The sequence below is a fragment of the Protopterus annectens genome, chromosome 12.part0 (assembly GCF_019279795.1).
Source record: "Protopterus annectens isolate FY-2018-M chromosome 12.part0, PAN1.0, whole genome shotgun sequence".
Lineage (NCBI taxonomy): Eukaryota > Metazoa > Chordata > Ceratodontiformes > Protopteridae > Protopterus > Protopterus annectens.
The window spans coordinates 1,435,069,540-1,435,091,678 of NC_056746.1; the positions used below are offsets into that span (position 1 = coordinate 1,435,069,540).

Consider the following 22,139-nt stretch of genomic DNA (forward strand, 5'->3'; position numbering starts at 1 on the left):
TTGATAACAAAAAAGAACAGGAAGAAAGAAGACAGATAGAATGTTATTTAAATACTTAGTACTATATGTAATTAGAAAAAGTAGATATAGAAAGGAAAAGAGAAAGTTAATAATAACAAATGATTCACATTACCTTACAGCATAGAGACTTACCAGAATCAAATATATTACGATTCATAAAACAAAGCATTTACAATCAGAAGGAATTTATTCATTTGTCCTTTAGTTTCTTAGTTTTGTTTGCTCCTTCCTTCACAGACCATCCATTTTTTGTTGCCTGTCTCTTCAAACTCTAGGATGGCCATTCCATTTCTTCTATGTCCTACAGTATTTTCTTCTTTTTGATAAATTCTACTGCTTCTTGTAGGGAATCAAAGATCTTCACTCCTTCTGGCAAGATGATTTTTATTTTTGCAGGAAAAAGAATTTGAGCTTTTAATATTGGCTCTTTTCAAGGACTTATAGGAACACACTCCTTTCTTCTGGATATGACTGCAGAGGTGCAGTCATTATCAAAACGAATAATTTTTTCACCCATCTTGATAGGGGAATTAGACCAAGCTGATTTCAGCACTAAGTCCTTGTCTTGCGAGGAAAGAAATCTATTATAGACCTGGGGTTAGATGAACTCAGAGATTGAAGCTGGTTTTGCCAGGGACCGATGAGCCCTCTCAATTCCAAAAAAGAGGGATTCAGGCATGTTTAGTGCTGATGAAAACCACTTATTGAGGAATTGAATCATGTTAGCACCCTCCTTTTCTTAGGAATTCCATATATTCTTGTTATTCATCCTTGATCTGCTTTCAAGGTCTTCCAGTTTCTCAACCAGCCTGGTGTTTTGTTTCAGAAGAAATTCATTGTGATGTTCATTTTCTGTCAGTCTAGTATCTAGGTCATTTACTGTTTCCTCTAAGGCAAGAATCTGCTTAGATTGTTTTTTTTTTTTTACTATTCCATTTAGAAGTTCCAGTTGTTTACTGCATTCCTGTTTGATAATATCCATTTTGATTTTGAATTTGTCCATTTTTAGTGACGGATGTTTATTATAAGATGTAGTTCTTTCTTCACTGCACTCTCCTGGTGTGGGTTCTTCGAGTTGCTCATCTTGAGATCTCCAGCAGAAAACTTCTTGACAGAAATAATTAAAATTTTTTCTTGACTATGTATTAATTTTTAGAAAATAATAAAGAATCTATGTTAATCTAACTTTTAGTATAACTTTAGATTTTTCTAAAAATTAAAGTATATTTCCTGTCAGGATATTAAAATCTATGCAGAGCTATGGATTTCTGCTGCTATCAGACTGGCATCTTGGCCACGCCTCCTAAGCAGGGGTTTGTGAGGTATACTACAGGACTGCCCTATGAGCATTGTATTAGCTTACTTAGTTATTAATGCTGCTGATGCTTGTATTATGATTAGTACACATTGGGTAAGAGGGCATATGGATCACGTTACTGTGTTGATGTTCTTAATTTTTCATCAAATGCTGATTATATTATAGTTATTGCAAGAAGGGAAAGATGGATAAAATAGTGATATTATAGAATGATACTTTAGAGAAAGTGGAACTACACTTGAATAAAGATGAAAAGTAAGGGTTTACATGGTGTAACTAATACTGAAGATACTTTTCTGATAAAAAAAATGAATTACTTGGAATAGTGTTTGGTAAAAATGGTAGTAAAGAAGCAGTGGGAAGTAGTGATACAAAATAAAGGTAATAAGTGTTTTCTGGAAAATCATTTAATAATTCTTAAACAAAATATCAGTGGAAAAACTTACTGCACTACACACACGGACATCTGTTCTAGGAATAGAAAAAAATGGCTGTAAGGATTTTCAAAGTAAATCTTCTAAAGCAGATGCAACAATGTTTAATAATTTTAGTTATTTTTACTTGAGGTTTTCAACAAAATAACCAAAGAGAAACAAAGTACCAGCACAAAAACCTTGTCACTCAATACCAAATCCGACTCAGTCCACCTCTCATACCACATCTACCGGAAATGAAGATCTGCACTCACTCAAGCAAGAATACCTTCCACCAGCCTGTCCCATACTCCCACCTAGAGTCATGCTACGATACCTGTCAAAGAGAAATACAGTCCAACAATCCATTCTACACCCAACCTGCATACTACCCCAGTGCCTGTCAAACACAATCTACTCTGCCACCCATCCTAGACCCATGCGAGACCCTTCCAGAGATAATCATTTGGGGCCTGTCTCATGCAAATACAGTCCACTCCTATCCTATATCCCACCATGAAACATACTATGCTGCATATTCAACACAGGTATAACCCCCCCAACTACCCTACACCTTACCACAAATACTGTGCTTTCTGTCAGTCATATAACTCATGCATCCATCCCACATGCTAGCACAGATAAAGCTATGCTCTTTGTTAATCAGGGATGCAGTCTACCCAGATGGTATAAACACAGTGTTTGAGCATTTAATAAATAACTTTCTTCTGAAGTTCAACATAAGGTTCATTAGTAACAGTATACTGTCTGCTACAATTACCAATTTATGAAAGAAAATATATATCTATATTAAGATGCTGACCTTTAGAAATGCAATATTGTCACTTTTCTGAAGACAAAGTTCCATTTGATCTTTCAGCTTTGTATATTCTTCCTTTTTATAAGCAATTACTTTACTTGAATATCCAATGTCTCCTTTCATTTTTTTTTCTTCTTGGTCCACAGATTTTATGGCATCTTTCTCTTCTTTTTCAAGTATGCTTTTCATTAGAGAAAATTCATTTTCCAATAAAGCCCTCTTCTGAGCTGCTGCTTCCTGAAAAATATAGATAATTTTATTACATTTAGTTGCTCTTTTGTGACTTGAATATAGCAAATACAGACATTAGAAAAGGCAAATAAATGAATGTTAACCTGATTAATGGACAGCACAGTATAAATGTATTCTCTTAACTACCTCAGTTTGTATGACAAATGTTAGTTGTGCATGCATGCACACATACATACATACATAAACAGTGCATCTCTGCAGCACCTCCTGTAAAACCCTCACCTTAGGATAGGAGTTTAACTAACTGAAAGGACATGGATCTACCAAGTGACGCAACTCATGTAGGAACTCTCCTATTGTTGTTAAAGTCAACAAGCTGTTCAACACTGCAGTATTTAATTAACATGACTTCAAAACAAATATGGACATAGCTTAAATGGAATAAGAAACATTAAAGTGATATCACCTCAATGGAATAAACAATATTAAACAAACAGAATGACACAACTTTGATTTGAAATTCCAGGTTCCCCTATGAAACCTCAAATTACAAGATGCTAAGGGCCAAAAACACTGAACAGAAATTTACAAAGTACAAAAAAGGCAAAAACTTCAACTGTAAACATTTTTTTGCAGGGAGTCAACTCCCCATACCCTTTGACTTACATACACAAACTCTATGGTAAGACAAACATGAAGAAAGGAGAAATCTCCAAAAACAAAGGTCTTGTTAAGATGACATGAGCAGTAATTTCCAAGGCATAACAACGTACCCAACACTCTAGTCATAGGTGACTCTATAGTCAGGCATACTGATGTTCCATTCACTAGACTAAACAAGGAGAAAGTTACGGTCAGGTGCCAGGATCCGCCACACAACGCATGCACTCAGGTCACTCCACAATAAGTACAAATATGACACTGTCATTGTCCATGGTGGTGTGAATGACCTGAGACGTACCTCCCTGGACTACATGAAAAGAGACATGGAGGATCTCTCCGATCTTGTATCCCAGGCAGGTATGACCCTAGCCCTGAGTAGCATCCTGCCATCACCCAGAATGATATCACAGTACAAGGACAAAATGATTGACTTCAACAATTGGCTAAGCTTCTGGTGTCATTCTAAGGGGATTTGTCTGCCTGGGACGACATGATTGACAGTCCATGATGCTTTGCCAGAGATGGCCTGCAGCTGTCGCCCTTAGGATTCCGGATACTGGCTAAGACTCTTGCAACCCCTATAGTGCCTTTTTTAGGCAAGGTTCAAATGACAAATTCATCACCATAGCAGGTACAAGCAAGCAAAATCTGAGGGTAATGCTACTCAATGCTAGAAGTCTAAACCTCAAAATGCACTCACTGGAGGCACTCCTTAAAATGGAGAACATTGACATCTGTGCAGTGACAGAGACCTGGTTCAAAGCTCCAGAGAGCACCCCTGCATTACCAGGCTTCAATTCATACCACACCTTTCAGCCACCTAACCCAGAAAGAAACACTAAAGGCGGAGGCGAGTCCATATTCATTAAGGATATCCACACCTCCAGGCTAGTTGCACAGCATAATGCATCCGAGATTATCCAAGTGCAACTAACTCTGGGCAAGACCACAATCCAAACTGTAGCTTGCTACAGACCCCCCACCATGCTCCAGGATTCACACTCCTCATTTCTTGATATACTGGAAAGTATTAGGGTACAACCCAACACCCTAATAATGGGCGATTTCAACTACCCCACCATTAACTGGGAAAACTACTCGTGTACTAACTCTTTTGCTCAACGTTTTCTAAAATTCATAAATTCCAACGCCTTGGATCAACTTATTCACACCCCCACCAGGGGCAGCAATATCCTAGACCTGGTCATTACCAACATGGGAAACCGGTGTTCCACAACAGAGGTCAATTCCTCGTTGGTCAGATCCGACCACAAGCTAATCAGCCTAGACATCCACATCCCACCCCCAGCCCCAATTAGGGAAACCATCGTAAAAAACTTCTCAAAAGCCAACTTCACACTTCTTAAGACAGAAGTGGCAAACTTCATGACACCCATGCAGACGGACAATAGAGGTATGACTGCCGAATCCTACACAAATGCACTTTATAAGCACTTACACGAGTGTATGGATCATGCTATCCCTAACAGAACCAAGATGTTATCCTCTAAAAAAAGGAAGCCAATCTGGTGGACCTCTGCCATAAACAAACTCTACAACAGAAGAAAGAAATTGTTGCAATAAAAGAGTAAAATCCCATGATGGAAGGAACTCCCTGGTCAACCTCAGTAAGAAGCTGAGATCCCTCATAAAATCCTCCAAAGCTAGTTACGAAAACAAAATTGCCACTGACTCTAAAGACAACCACAAAGCATTCTATAGCTATGTCAAGAATCTAAATGGGAACACTCAGATCTGCTCTGAGTTACAGCATAATGGCACTAAATATACAGAACCAACTGATATTGCCAACATCCTAGCAAATAGGTTCAGTGCTAACTTTACCCCCCTCTCACCCCCTAGAGGGCCCATCTCTATACCTGAAGAATGCAAAGTTCCTATAACCACGACTGCACAGGTAAAAAACACACTCTCCAAAGCCAAGAACACAGCATCCATGGGACCTGACAATATCCCAGGCTGCGTTTTACACGAACTACAGAATGAACTGGCACCCTACCTAAGTACCATGTTCAATCATAGCCTCACCTCAGGCTTTGTACCCACTGAATGGCACACCGCGACAGTTATCCCACTCCACAAAGGGGGAGCCACGACGGACCCCGGGAACTACCGCCCCATTAGCCTGACGAGCCTGGTTTGCAAAGCCATGGAACGTATCATCATGGAACTCATAAACAAAGACATTGGTAATCTCCAAACTCTGGACCCTACACAGTTTGGATTTGTAAAAGGCAGATCATGTCTTCTAAATCTGATTGACTTCTTTGAAGCAGTCACCAAAGCCATAGATCAGGGTAAAATGGTTCACACAGCTTATCTAGATCTCGCCAAGGCTTTCTACACCATCCCCCACTCTGGAATTATAGATAAGCTCACTAAACTAGGTATAAATCACAAAATGGGTTGCCAACTGGCTCACGGACAGAACCCACACTGTGAAAGTAGCGGATTCCATCAGACCAGTGACAAGTGGAGTACCACAGGGTTCAGTCCTGGGTCCTCTCCTGTTTGGTATCTACTTCTCTGAAGTGCAGGCCAACATAGAAGGTCTTTGGCTAACAAAGTTTGCAGATGACTGCAAACTAGGAGCCATAATCGAAACTCCTAATGATGTGGACAAACTACAAAAGGGCCTCAATGAGACAGATACCTGGTGTCAAAGCCATGGCCTGAAGCTCAATGCCAAAAAGTGTACTGTCATCCCCTTTGGTAAAAACTCTGTACCCATGAACTACCACATAGCTAGTAGTCTACTTAATGCCGAAAATGTGATAAGAGACCTTGGGACACAGGTGGACAGTAGTCTCTCCTTTGATAATCACATCGCCACAGTGGTCAGGAAATCCTTCTATGTGGCTCATCTCATCACAAAAGGATTCTCATCCAGAAAAAAAGAGGTCATTGTTCCCCTCTACTCATCACTCATTAGACCCATTATAGAGTACAATGCCCCTTTTGGTATGTACCTCACAAGACATCTACAACAACTGGAAAGACCACAGAAATACATCACAAAGGGGATTACTGGCCTCAAACATATGCCCTATGCAGACCATCTCAAAAAACTACGGCTTTACTCCATCGCATATCGCCTACTCAGGGGCAATCTCTGCCTAACATATAAAGCTATGTCAAACCCAGAGCTGTTGGACATGCTCCACTTAAAGAAATCCCAATCTCTCCGAGCTACACGCTCTAGGGACCTTAACCTTGTCACCACAATAAAAAGAAAATGCTGGAGGGATAGATTCCTGTCCCAGAGACTTCCCATACTCTGGAACAGACTACTTATCTATGTCAAACAGAGCTCCTCATTAGCACTCTTCAAGAAAAATCTTGATGATTGGATGGGAAATGGGAAATTCACCCCAGGGATCACTTCTGTGGCTCTGCTTGACAGGGGCACAGGAAAATAATTTTCTTGAGTGGTGAAAGCCAGGGTACATTTTTTGGCTAGGCTTGTATGGGCCCTAGGGCCGATAGCCTAGTACCTACCTATGAAAAACAGCAATCGGTTCCTCATCTGCTTGGATTTCAGGCATCTGACGTTCAAGGAATTTGATCCATTTGTAGACTTTCAACTCCAACTCTGTACTTAGCTCAGAGTTGAGCCACTGAGGTTTTTCTTTACTGTCTTATAACATCTGGTGACGGTGATCTAAATAAAAAGGTCATTTCATTTCATTAGATACTTATCTTTCCATTAAATGGCTTCTTGCTTGTCTTACTAATCTGTTCACTGCCACTACAATGCTGATTTGCAAGCAGATTTTTTATTTTATTTTCTTTTTGCTAACAGATTGAGAAATGCTGTTTGGCTGCATGCTTTTCATTCCCAGGCCCCATCATGATTTCCCCACCCCATGATTATATGTTTATACATGAATAACTCTACCTCGTCACACAATCCTGCACTAACTAACTTCACCAATAGCAAGATTTATAAAAGACCATCAATAACTCGTGGTAATTAGTTCCTCTCACAACTCCCCCAAGCCACTACACTGCATATACAGTCAGTAACACCTTCTTGTGCACATTCATAACTCACTAAAAATAAAGCACCCATAAACAAATTATTTACTATTATACAATGATCCCCCATTAATATTTCAAAATGTGCATGCTGATTGGTCAGCGTGCCCATTGTAAATCCAACTTATACTAATGGAAAAGGTCCGGTCGCCCGGACTTTTTCCATTAGTAGAAGTCTTGATTTTTGTGTGTTTTTGGTAGCAACGGAGAATGGAAGAGCTCCGTTGCTGTAATCTTGCTATGTTAAACATAGCAAGATATCTTAAAAAAAAAAATCAGTGGAGATCTTCCTTTCTCTGTTGCTTTTTTTTAAAGATATCTCGCTATGTTAAACTCGTTTAACATAGCGAGACAGCTTTAAAAAAGGGAACTGAGATCTTCTTTTCTTCGTTGCTTTTTTTAAAGCTATCTCGCTATGTTAAACTCTTTTAACATAGCGAGACACTTTTAAAAAAGCAATGGAGATCTTCCTTTCTCCGTTGCTTCCACACACAGCTCTGATGTACTGTGTAAGCATATGCAGTACATCAGAACTGCCACAGAATACTGGACAGCTGATGAAGGGCAGCACGGAGGCATTATACAATGCCATTATTTAAGAAAAGTAAGTATTTTTTTCTTAAATAATGTCATTGTATAATAGCAATAACCCACTTCTGGGTGTGGGTAATGCTGGATTTACCCACGGTTGTCTTTGTTTGGCCACTTGGGCTTCACCCTCATGAATAAACCACACCAACCATGGGTAAATCCAGCATTACCCACAGCCAGGAGTGGGTTATTGCTTAAATATTTACACCCTTGTAAAATATAAAAAATAATTATATTTCTCCTCCAATTTTCTAAACTCTACATAGACTACATACTCCAATTAAATATGACAGTTCAACAGCTTTCATTTACTGTTATACTTTCCCTATTAAGTCTTCTAACAAACTATCACACATTCTATCTGAAGACAAAAATCACAATGAACATGACAACTTTTACATGCTATTTCTACTTTTACAACATGTATATCACTTTACACAACTTTAAAACACACCTCTTAGAAAACAAATATTTTTATGCAGTAAAAAAATCCATACAGGACATGGGTGCCAGGCCAGGTGTAAATTTCCTGTTCCTCATCCAGTGGTCCAGGTTGCAATTAATTTGGTTAACAGATGAATTTCAGCTTCACATGGATGGGAAGCCTGTTCCATAGGAGGGGCAGTCTCTGGGACACACGTCTGCCTCTCCAACATGTTCTGTTTAAGTTACAGACAAAATGCAGGTCCTTAGACCTTGTATTTCTGGTACTGTTTGACTTATGAATATGCAAGAGATTAACAAGTGTGGGGTTTGCAGATGCCTTGTAAGCCAGACATAGATAACACCTCAGTAATCTATAGGAGAAGACTGAATAAAAGTAAAGGGCTTTAAGGCAATCTGCATAAGGCAGGTTTGTTACACCTCATAATCTTTTCGTAAGGAACCTCTGAGGTAGCTCTAGTTGCTGCATATGCTTGGTCAGGTACATACAGACTTTGTGATTGGTCTAATTATAGCAGAACATAGTGGGATAATGACCTCTTTGGACCTAGATGCTATGCCCTTACTTATAAGTTGGGAAAGGTAAAAGGATTTCCTCCTGAAAGTGGCCACATGGTGGTTAACGGTAAGGCTACTGTCTATATGCGTACTGAAATCCCTGATCACTGGTCGACTCTTACAGTCATAGTATCAACATGGTAATTAATCCGGGTGGCTGACTTCTCAAAAGGTACAATTATGCACTTCTTAACACTGAGTTTATCACAATGGCGTTGGCACCAGTTGTTAGAGATAGGTCTTTTTGAACAATGTTAGTATCTTCACAGGAGTCAATGATAACCCCCAGCTTGCAATCATCTGCAAACTTAGTCAGCCATAAAACTTCAGCATTTGCTTCCACTTCACAGAAACAGATGCCAAAAAGGAGCAGGCCCAGTACCAATCCTTGGGAGACTCTGCTAGTAACTGGCCTCTTGGTGGAGGTGGCCTCATTTATTTTGACCTCCTGGGTCCTATCAGTTGAACCAGCTGGCTATCCAGTGGGTGATAAAAGGATTTATGCCTAATTCAGCTCGTCTATAATGCCTGAGTGAGGTAATGTAATAAAAGCCTTGGCCTGATCGAGGTAAGCTGTGTGCAGAGTCTTGCCTTCATCCACTGCTTTGGTGAACCTCTGAAAAAAGACCACCCAAATTAATAGGATAACCTTCCTTTAATAGAAATTAACTGTGATGGGTCCAGCATTTGCAGATTACCTATGTCCTTGTTTATCATGTCCATGATGATTCTTTCCATGGTCTTACATATGAGGCTAGTCAGACTTATGGGCCTGTAGTTACCCCGGTAGGTGGTTGGACCTTCTTCGTGCAGAAGAATGACTGTAGTCATCCTCCATTCCTTGGACACAAAACCTGACTTCAGACTCCAGCTGAAAATTGATTCAAGTGGACCAGAGAGGTCATGCTTCAGGCTGTTTAGTAAGCATCCTGGGATGTTATCTGGGCCCATCAATGCAGTGTTTTTGGTCTTGGAAAGTGCATTGAAGACCTGTCCCCAAGTAATGGTTGGGGGATTGTTGTATGCAGTATTTCCTTTGGACTATCAGGGGGAGAGGGGAGATAAATTTGAGCTGAACCCGTCAGGCAAAAGGTTGGCAATGGCCTTCAGTTCAGTGTTGATGATGCCGCTTTCAATAAATTCTGTGCATTGTTGCATATTTCCCTTGAGGATATGGACATAGCTGTAGATGACATAATGGTTGTCCATTGCCTGAGAAGGTATTTTTTTATTCAAATTTAGCCTCTGAATTATAAAGTATCGTCTTGCCTGCATGTTTAAATTGGTCAGGAGGTTTTTCACTTTGCTAGGGTTTGTTCCTCCTATGCTTGGTCAAGATATTTTTTTCATTTGCTGTATAACCAATTGATATTGTGATTCCACCAGGGTGGGTTGTCTATTGGGTTTGTTTTATTCTTAATACGTGTGGGCATAGCTCTCTCTATACAGCTATCAATATGGTTGTAAAGGAATGTTGTAAATAACTGAGCATATGTTATGGTATTTACTGGGTTTTGGGAGGGGTGCCTGGAATTTAGCCAAGGTGACAGTAAGTACAGATAGGTTAGTTTTGGAACAGCTCCTGAAAGCATTTGGTTTAGCTGGGTCAATATTTTATGGTCAGGTCTGATAAGGAAGGACATTTGCCAGGTGAGGAACATTGATCCCCATGTTTATAAGTATAACGTCAAGGATGTTCGCACCCCTGGTAGGAGAATGGACCAACTGTTCCAGGATGCTGAAATTAAAGTTTAGGAATCACTGGGCTTGTGCATTAAAAGTGGTACAGGATTCTCAATCTACAGAGTGGTGGTTGAGATCCTCCATGAAGATCATATTGAGTTGAACAATGATGGACTCTGGTACATTATGATAGGTAGTAGGGGTTTCCTGGAACATGAATGGGACTCTCTAAGATGCAAGGATATGGTACAAGACCATGTTTATGGTGAATTATGCATGTACGAGTTCCAGTGTGTCACACACTTTAGTCTGGAGGTGAGGATGTTTTCAATACAGGCTGAGACTCCTCCACCTTTAGTTCCCTCCTGTGCAGTAGCTGGTCTACTGGTGTGAAAGGCATTATAATCTTGCACTGCCAGGGTACTCTTAGTGAATTTAAACCATGTCTCCATTACTACATAGATGCCTACACTCTCCAGGAAGAGGAAGGCTTGCAGGGAGTGTAGTTTCTTGTTAAAACTTCTAGCACGAGAAGTACCACCTTCAGATATTCCTTCATAGGTTGAGTTACATTGGGAAGTTTATCAGTTTGGCATTGCCTAGAAAAGCCAATAGGAGTGAAAAAGGTCTTTGCCAATATCCAAAAGCCTAGAGGGCGTAACTGCAAACCACCCCTGGCAAAGCAGACTGGTCTATCAACCATGTCTTCCTAGGCCTTCAGATATTGTACCCTCTTGGATTGACACCAGAAGCTAAACCAACTGTTAAAATCAATCATTTTCTGATTGGTAACATTGGAGAAGGTAGTATGCTGTTCAGTGCTAGGCTCATATCTGCCTGAGACACACAATCAGAGAGCTCAATCAAGTCTTGCTTCACACAGTCAAGGGAGGTATGCCTCACTTAATTAACACCCACATGGACTATGACACAGTCATACTAGTACCTGTGGTTCAATGACCTGTGTGACTGTGTGGCTTGATTGATCCAAGCCCAAGAAAGGTAGCTGAGACTCTCTCCTTGCTCACTCTGGTGAGGGGTACATTGGTGTACATCACTCCAGAATCACCAATGACCAGGAAATTTGTCTGTGCGCTGGTTTGCCTTAAGGGCTTAGTAGTAGAGGCACTGGATACAATGTTACATTGTGTAGCTGTGGGTGGTGTTTTAGCGCACTGTTTACATGATGACTGATGACCCTTTTTTGATTGTGGTCTTAGTATTTTAGGCAGGTTACCTAAAATTCCTCACCATAAGTAGTTTTATGTGTAGGGTCTTTACTCTGTGCAGTAGGTGTGGTGCAAGTGTCACGGACAACCTCTATAGGATGAGTTTTTTCTGAGAGAGTTTTGCCTCCTTAGTTAAAGTGAATTTACACCTCTTGCATACTTTATCAAGAATAAGTGGGTTATCAGTGCATACGAGGCAATTACTACAGTGCCTCAAAATACCCATCTCAACCATATTGTCATAGAGAGAGTCGGGAAGTGGATATCCATGGCTGCTGATCTACTAGGGAGGAATGAGGGAAATTTAAATACTGAATAAGTCAATAACACAAGGAGCTTGACAAGCAACGCTAAGCTATGCGCACATTAGATGGTCTAGTAGTTAAAAAAATTGTCTAGACAGAAACTTTATTTTAAAGGAAAGCATATGCCGTCAGAGGTTAGCATCTCAACAGATTACAAGAGGGAATTACACTGCAAGATATCAATGTCTATACTGATCACTGCTAGGCAGTGCTGCACAGATACCAACAGTTCTAAAAACTGTAAAAAAGGTCAAAAAGTTCAGATATTCAACACAGAAACACTCAATTAAAACATCTGTGACACAAATAATGCGAAAAACAAGTGCCAAAACAGTTGATATGGCAATGTAAGTCTTAGCTTTTGCAGAGTTTAGCAGAAACCAGCAATACTCTTCTTCTCAAGTAGCTTAGTCAGAAAATGTCACCAAATGCTTCAGGCAGAGGGATTGAAATTTTAAACAAGCCACCCTCTAGACAATCAAATAAGGGCACAATAAGACTTAACACCAGCAAATACCAGCTTAGAGGGATGTAGGCTATCCTCTCCCACACAGACCACAAATCTTGCTAATGTAAAATAACTGGTTTTGATCTAAAATGCTTAAATGAGAAGAAAGACACTTAGAACAACAGTCACAATATTCTGAGCTCAGAATGGTGGAGGTTACTCTCTCCTCCCACAGAGTGAAGAGCACAAACTTTCTTAATGTAAAATAACTGGTTTGGATCCCAAGTGCTTAAACTACAACAAAGACACTTTTGAATAACAACATAAAAAAGCCTTCAACCCGAAATTCTCAAGACAGAAGAGTGTAAGCTACCTCTCCTGCCACAAGAGTGTAGACCACAAACCTTCCTAATGTAAGATCACTAGTTTGGAATGCATGTGCTTAAATAAGAAATAAAAGGATTAGAATAACAGTTACAATGTAATCGGGTTACTAACAAGCAATAATAAATACAACAGATTAAATGCAACTGAACACTTTAAGAACATGCAGCAAAAAGCTAAATAAAGGTGGTAGAAGGATAAATACAGTGAAAGCAGCTAAATAAAGTGCAGTTCTTTTGTAAGGGGGAAAGTAGGAAACATAAGACAATTCAAGTTCAAGTGCCTGCGTGGAGGGGGTTAGCCAACTGAACTCTGAGAAGTCAATAGAATGAGTAGATGAGATGAGACTAGAAGGTGTGTCCAAAGTCAGATTTATACTAGGGGCGGGAAACTCAAAGGCAACCATGGTTAAAAGCACAACTGGATAGGGAAGGTAGGTGAGAAAAAAACAAATGCATACACAGGTTACGAATAATGTAGCAAGTGAATAGAAGGCCATCACAAAGTCACACAGAACTACATCTAAAGATGCCACTAAATGCTTGCAGTAAAATGAGGAACGCTATTTCTTGGCACCTCCAGTAATTCACTGAATTTTATTCACGGTCTTTCTTTTCTAATTCACACAAGCCAAGAACTCTTAAAATTCCAAAACAGCAACAAACTAAAACAAAGCAAAATTCAATATAAAAATAAAGATATAAAGTAGAAATAACCATACCTTTAATGAATAATGCCAATTCAAAATCAAATGTAGGCAGAGGTCAGCTATAATTAGGCAGGGAACAACAACTCTCAAAGCACTACAGCTAAAGATGTCACTAAATACTTGTAATTAAAAGAATGGTATTTTTCAGCTTTTCCAACTAATTAGCAGGATTTTATTCATTGTCTGCAAAAGAAATCTTACTAACCCTAGCAAAAGCCTCTTAAAACTCCAAAAAGAATGAAAAACTAAAACAAAACAAAATGTAATACAAGATTAAATATAAAAAACTGGAAGTAACCAAACCTTAAATGAATAACTCCAATCCAAAATCAAATGCAGCGAACAGCAATACTTGGGCAGAGACCAGCAGGTCACACATTTCTACAGGTAAGGTTGCCACTATATAGCTGTAAATAAATGAAAAATGCTATTTCTCAGCTCTTCCCACAAATTAGCTAGATTTTATTCTCTATCTTCAAAAAATTATTTTCTAACGCATCCTAGCCAACACCAATAAAAACTCCCAAGAACAACAAAAAAAAATCTGAAAAAGCAAAATGCAATACTTCGAGAACAGCAAGTCATACAGCACTACTGCTAAAGATGTCATTAAATACTTGTAGTTAAATGAAGAATGCTATTTCTCAGCAGCTCTCACAAATTACATGGATTTTATTCAATGTCAGCAAAGGAATTATTTTCTAACTGGCTCTAACCAAAACCTCTTAAAACTCCAAAAAGAACAAAAAGCTAAATTAAAGCAAAATGGAATATAAGAGTAAAAGGGGGCATAGCTAGTAAACCTGTGCCAGGCTTTCCAGGTGTAGGTGTAGGTGTGTGTGTGTGTGTGTGTGTGTGTGTGTGTGTGTGTGTGTGTCTGTGTGTGTGTAAATCAAACCTCAAAGAGTGTGTGTGTCAGCTACTTGGGCAGAGACACTAAACACTGGTTGGCCACAAAGGGTGCTGGTGGTTTTGGTTTGGTCATTCAACTAAGATCTCAACTCCATTGCTGTGCCAGTGGGGAGTCTTATTGGGGATCTGGAGAAAGAGGAGGAAACCAGCCCCAAACTAACTGTGGTCTCTGTGTGTTCTTAAGAGAAATTGCACTTGATGCACACATCTGTATCTGGAAATACTGCATATGTACTTCTCATCCTCCCAAAGTCCATTCCCCACTGGTGCTAGGGGTGAGGATTTAGACTCCTTGATTACTGTTGCCAGAGGTGGAGGAGTGTCAAACTGATCTTAGCCAAGATCTCTTAAAACTCCAAGAAGAACAAAGAAACTAAAACAAAAAAATGCAATCTAAGAGAAAAGATAAAAAATGGAAGAAATTAAATCTTAATTGAAAAACTGACATACAAAAACAAATACAGAGATCTGCAATACTTAGGCAAAAAACAAGTCACACAGTACTACAGCTATAGATGTCACTAAATACTAGAAGTTAAATATGGAATGTTAATTCTCACTAATTAACTGGATTTTATTCACTGTCTGTAAAATATTTATTTTCCAACTGACCCTAACAAAGTCCTCTTAAAATTCTAAAAACGACAAAAAAAAAAAGAAAAAAAAAAAACAAAATGCAATATAGAGTAAAAATAAAACAATGAAGTAACCAAACCTTCAATGAAAAACTCAAATCCAAAAATAAATGCAGAGATCTTTTAAAATACTTGGCAGAAAACAGCAATGCATACAGCACTACAGCTAAAGCTGCAATTAAATACTTCTAGTTAAAGCAGGAATGCTATTTTTTAGCTCCTCCTGCTAATTAGCTCCATTTTATTCAGTGTCTGCAAAATAAATATTTTCTAACTGACCCAAAAGTAGAGCTATTAAAACCCCAAAAAGAACAAAACAAAGAAAAATGCAATACAAGAGTAAAGAATAAGAAATAGAAGTAACCAAACCTTAAATGAGTCACTCCAATTTAAAATCAAATGCAGAGATCAGCAATATTTAGGCAAAGAAAAGCAGTCACACAACACTGTAGCTAAAGATGCCAATAATATCTGTAGCTAAATGAGGAATTGTATTTAGCACCTCCTTCCACTAACTAACTGGATTTTATTCACTGTTTTGCAAAAGAATTCTTTTTTAATTGACTCTACCCAAGATCCCTTTAAACTGCAAGAACAAAAAAAAAAAAAACAAAACAAAGCAAAATGCCTTTAAAGACGAAAGATAAAAAAGGAAATAAAACGTTAAATGAATAATTCCAATCCAAAATCAAATGCAGAAAGAGATTAGCAAAGCTTAAGCAGAGAACAGTAAGTTACACAGCACAGCAGCTAAAGATACCATTAAATACTTGTAATTAAACTAGAAATGTTAATCCTGATCTCCCCCCAATAATTATATGGATTTTCTTTACTTTCAGCAAAGAATTCTGCAAGAATTGATTCAGACTGTGCTATACTGGAATTAACTGGAAACAACTGAAATGAGACTGAAACAAAAGTCTTTATCTGTTAATTACCCAAGCTCGTGCACCAGTCTCTCCTTTATGGGCCAAGTCTTGTGTATTTTTCACAATAAATTCTCCAAACACTGTAGTTTATTTAATAAGGCTTTATTAAATGTTCACAATATCCAAATACTGTCTTCATTAACACTGCTGATAAACAGCAGCAGCCTTCAGAAATGCTGGGATGCTGGTTAGTAAAAACAGTGCTGCTAAATATATCTAAAGTTTCTGCACTTACATTCTGATTGTCCTAAATAATGTACACTGAAACAGTCTTTGTTTGACCTGTTTTCTGTACTCAGGCTCGAGTGTCTGTATTGTAGCTTCCTTTCTAAAATGCTGGATATATAATAATTTCTGTATGCCAGGTCAAACTAACTAAATGACTTCCTAAACTGTACCTGAAGCATATTTTAATAATACCCAAACTCTGTAATGCTTTACATGCCTCTTGGTTCTCAGGAGTCAGGACTTGTCTTGTTTTGCAGCGTTTCAGGGGCCTAGCTGTCCCATTAGCTAAAATGTCTTTGATTCTTCCCTTGAGAAAGAGAACAGAAAAAGAACAGTCTGTAGCCTTCCCTTGGGAACTCCCATCTCTCATGCTTGACCAGCAAAGTTATTTCCTTCTGCTTAACTGTCTTTTCTAAAATGGCCGACACTACATATTTTTACCTTTTAGTCTGCCTAATGCCTAACTACTTTAAAATGTAAGTCCCTAATCTAAAGAATTATTTTCTAACTGACCCAAATGAAGACCTCTTAAAAATCCAAAAAGAACAAAACAAAGCAAAATGCAATATAAGAGCAAAGAATAAGAAACTGATGTTCCTTCATGATGTACTTGTTCCTAAAGCAGTTTTTAGTCAGGTAAAGCACTTCTATATTATACAAAGTACTTCACTAGCTTAAAACCCCCTTGAGTACCCACTTCCCTATAGGTCCTTTCTGACTCAGTTACACAGCAAACTTTTTCATTTCTTCTAGCATGTCAAAGGGTCAGTTGCTAGCGTTTTCTCCTGCTCAGCTGGTGAATCTGGGAATACTGAGGCAATGTTACAATTGCCTCATGTACACAGACAACCCTCTCCTCCTCCCACAAAACACAAATACATGCAAGAGATGCAACTATATAGCCAAACTGGAGGCTGAGCTCTCTCAACTCAGGACTGGCAAAACCAGACAGGAGGAGAAGGTAACCACACACACCATAAACCCAGTCTCACATAGAACTATCACAACTACAAATCAAACACATAAACACACAAAGACATACTCGGAGGCACTGATCAAAAATCTACCAAAACAGCAGAGGCCTCCAAAGCAGAGACCCAAACAACTGCCACCTCATGACATAACACAAGCAACACATAGATCACAAAGTCAGTGTGCAAATCAGTCACAGCCCTTAAGGCCAAACACAATGCCAGACACACTTGTCATAGGTGACTCCATAGTCAGACACACTGACGTCCCACTCACCAGACTGAACAAGGAGAGGGTCACAGTAAGCTGCCTGTCGGGCGCTAGAATCCGCCACATAACACAAGCACTCAGGTCACTCCACAGCAAGTACAAGTATGACTCAGTCATTGTCCATGCCGGTGTGAATGACCTGAGACATACCTCCCTGGACTACATGAAAAGAGACATAAAGGAGCTCTCAGATTATGTAGCCCAGGCTGGTATGACCCTGACCCTGAGCAGTATCCTACCTTCACCAAGAATGATGCCACAATACAGAGACAGAATGATCAGTTTTAATAATTGGCTTAATTTCTGGTGTCATTCTAAGGGGATCCAACGTCTGTCTGCCTGGAATGACATGCTTGACAAGCCACGCTGCTTCGCAAGGGACGGCTTGCACCTGTCACCCCTGGGTTTCCGGATATTGGCAAAGGCTCTTGCCACCCCCATAGTGCCTTTTTTAGACAAAGCTCAAATTCTAAACCCACCGCCCTAGAAAACAATAATGGAAAAAACTAAGGGTAATGCTGCTCAATGCCAGAAGTCTAAATCTCAAGATGCACGCCCTTGAAGCCCTCCTCAGTATGGAGAACATTGATGTCTGTGCTGTGACTGAAACCTGGATCAAGGCTCCTGAGAGCACCCCGGCACTATCAGGTTTTACCTCATATCATGCGTTCCGGCCCCAAAACCCGGACTGTACCACAAAAGGAGGGGGTGTATCCATATTCATCAAGGATACCCACACCTCCAGGCTGGTGGCAACTCACGAAGCATCAGAGACCATTCAGATGCAATTAACCATAAGCAAAACTGCTCTACAGTTTGTAGCATGTTACAGGCCACCCTCTCAAACTCAGGAACCCCACACAGCCTTCCTGAAGACACTGGAGAGTATAAATGTCTCTCCAAACACCATCATATTGGGTGACTTCAACTACCCAAACATAGACTGGGAACATTACTCAAGCCCCAATACCCTAGCCCAAAGGTTCCTGGAGTTCATAAACTCAAATGCTATGGAACAACTTGTCACCATTCCCACAAGAGGTGAAAATATACTAGACCTGATCATCACAAACATGGGGACAAAATGCTCCACACCGGAAGTATATCCCTCATTGGTGAGATCAGACCATAAACTAATCTCACTGGAGATCCACATCTCGCCCCCACCCCCAACAAAAAAGACCACAGTGAAGAACTTCTCAAAAGCCAACTTCACACTTCTTAAGACTGGTGTGGTATCCTTCAAGGCCCCTGAGCCACTGGAAACCACGACCCACGCTGCTGAATCCCTTACAAATGCTTTTTACGAGCACCTCCAGGATTGCATGGATCAAGCAATCCCAAATAAAATCAAGACCCTTTCCACCAAAGGCAAGCGCCCGATCTGGTGGACCCCAGCCATAAACAAACTTTACAACAAGAGGAGAAAGCTACTACAAGATAGAGCAAAATCCCGAAGACATCTCTGATCAATACTAGTAAAAAACTACGATCACTCATAAAATCATCCAAGGCCAACTTTGAGAGAAAAATCGCCAAGGACTCAAAAGACAATCATAAGGCCTTCTTTAGCTATGTTAGAAATCTGGGTGGAAACTCCCAGATATGCTCAGAATTAGTCCAAAATGATACAAAAATCACTGAACCCACAGACATTGCAAACATACTGGCAGACAGGTTCAGTGAAAATTTGCCCCCCCCCCCCCAAAAGGAGAAATATCTATCCCAGCAGAGTGTAGCCTCCCAATCATCTCAAATGCTCAGGTGAGAGCGGCTCTCTCTAAAGCTAAAAACACAGCATCAATGGGACCGTATGGTGTCCCCAGCTGTGTGCTACACAAACTCAATGAGGAACTAAACCCACACATAAGGCTGCTGTTTAATCTTAGCCTTACCACAGGATACGTACCCAAAGAGTGGCGTATGGCAACTGTGGTCCCACTCCACAAAGGCGGTGCTTCTACGGACCCTGGTGATTACCGCCCCATAAGCTTAACAAGCCTGGTCTGCAAAGCTATGGAGAGAATCATAATGGAACTCATAAATAAAGACATAGGGGACCTAAAGACATTGGATCCTACCCAATTCGGTTTTGTCAAGGGCAGATCATGCCTCTTGAACTTGGTCGACTTTTCAGTCACCAAGGCCACTGATGAGGGTAAGGCAGTTCACACAGCCTACCTTGACCTTGCAAAAGCTTTCGACACAATACCCCACTTGGGTATCATACAAAAGCTCACCAGCTTAAATGTAAACCCATATGTCACAAGATGGGTTGCAAACTGGCTCAAGGACAGAACCCACAGGGTTAGAGTTGCTGGTGCCATGTCAGACTCCAAGCCGGTCACAAGCGGTGTCCCACAGGGCTCAGTCCTGGGCCCCCTCTTGTTCGGCATCTACTTTTCAGAAGTGCAGGCAAACATAGGAGGATTGTGGCTGACAAAGTTTGCAGATGACTGCAAACTGGGCGCCATAGTTGAAAATCCATCAGACACAGATATCCTTCAGAGAGGTCTCATAGAAACGGATAACTGGTGCCAGAGCCATGGCCTTAAGCTAAACGCCAAAAATGTATAGTCATACCCTTTAGTAAAACAAGGTAACCCCAAGTTACCACATAGGTGGCAATCCATTAAGCACAGAAGAGGTTATCAGGGACCTGGGGACCCAAGTTGACAGTAACCTTTCTTTTGACACTCACATTGCCAAAGTGGTTAGGAGGACCTTCTACATTGCCCACCTGATTATGAAGGGATTCACATCCAGATCAAGGGAGGTCATTGTTCCCCTGTACTCTTCACTTATCAGACCAATGATTGAGTACAATGCCCCATTCGGAATGTATCTTACCCGACACCTGCAGCAATTGGAAAGACCCCAAAAGTTCCTCACCAAAAAGATAAAGGGGCTCAAAAATATGCCATATGCCTCCCAACTGAAGAAACTCCAGCTCTATTCAGTTGCATACCGTCTGCTCAGAGGTGACCTATGCCTGACATACAAGGCTATGTCCAACCCGGAATTAATGGACATGCTCCACCTCAAAAAATCCAAATCCACCAGAGCCACAAGAGCAAGAGACTTAAACCTCAACACAGATATAAATAGGACGTGCTGGAGGGACATATTCATCACCCAGAGACTCCCTATGCTTTGGAACAGAATCCCGGTCCATGTGAGACAGAGCACCTCGCTGGCTCTGTTTAAGAGGAATCTTGACCAGTGGATGGGAGATCGTAGGTTTACCCCAGGGATCATCTCTGTATCACTGCTGGACAGAGGCACGGCAAACTAATGGGTATAGTATTCTTCAACCTAAGGGGTGGTGAAAGCCACACAACTCTGGCTAGGCTTATAAATGCCCTAGGGAAGATAGCCTAGTATGAACCTATGAACCTATGTAACCAAACCTTAAATGAATACCTCCAATCCAACATCAAATGCAGAGAGCAATATTTAAAAAGAGAACAGAAGTCACACAACATTATAGCTAAAGATGCCACTAAATATTTGCAGTTAAATGACAAATACTATTTATCAGTTCCTTCCACTAATTACATGGGTTTTATTCACTGTTTTGCAAAACTGATTCTAGCCAAGACCTCTTTAAACTGCAACAAAAAAAAAAACTAAAACAAAGCAAAATGCAATTAAAGATGAAAGACAACAAAAGGAAGCAATGAAATCTTAAATGTATAACTCCAATTGAAAATCAAATGCAGACAAAGATCTACAATACTTAGGCAGTGAACAGCAAGTCACACAGTACTACAGCTAAAGATGCCACTAAGCACTTGTAGTTAAATGAGTAATGCTATTTCTCAGCTTCTCTCACAAATTAGCTGGATTTTATCCAATGTCTGCAAAAGAATTATTTTAATTGACCCTTGCAAAGATGTCTTAAAACTGTAAAAAGAATAAAAGACTAAAACAAAATGGAATACAAGATTAAACATAAAAAACTAGAAGTAATCAAGTTTTAAATGAATGACTCCAATCAAAATCGAATGCAGGTAGAGATCAGCAATACTGAAGTACACAACAGCAAGTCACACAGCACTACAGCTAAAAATGCCATTAAATACTTGTAGTTAAATGAGGAATGATATTTCTCACCTCCTCCTACTAAATGGCTGGATTTTATTTACTGTTTGCAAAATAATTATTTTCCAAGTTACCCTAGCCAAGACCTCTAAAAACTCCAAGATGAACAAAAAACTAAAACACAGTAAAATGCAATATAAGAGTAAAGATGCAAAATACAATACAGGACTAAAAATAAAAAAATGGAAGTAACCAAACCTTGAATGATTAACTCCAATCCAAAATCAAATGCAGACAAACAGCAGCAATACT

General features: G+C 39.8%; 1 protein-coding gene across 3 annotated transcripts in view; it reads right to left on the minus strand.

Moving 5' to 3' along the window:
- The window catches only part of LOC122817246 (E3 ubiquitin/ISG15 ligase TRIM25-like), a 1,463,860-nt gene that overhangs the window by 1,153,207 nt on the left and 288,514 nt on the right, over positions 1-22,139 (minus strand). For all 3 annotated transcript variants that reach the window (XM_044090466.1, XM_044090465.1, XM_044090464.1), the window contains exon 3: positions 2,576-2,809. In XM_044090466.1, the coding sequence (XP_043946401.1) occupies positions 2,576-2,809 (234 nt within the window). The remainder of the gene's footprint in view (positions 1-2,575; positions 2,810-22,139) is intronic.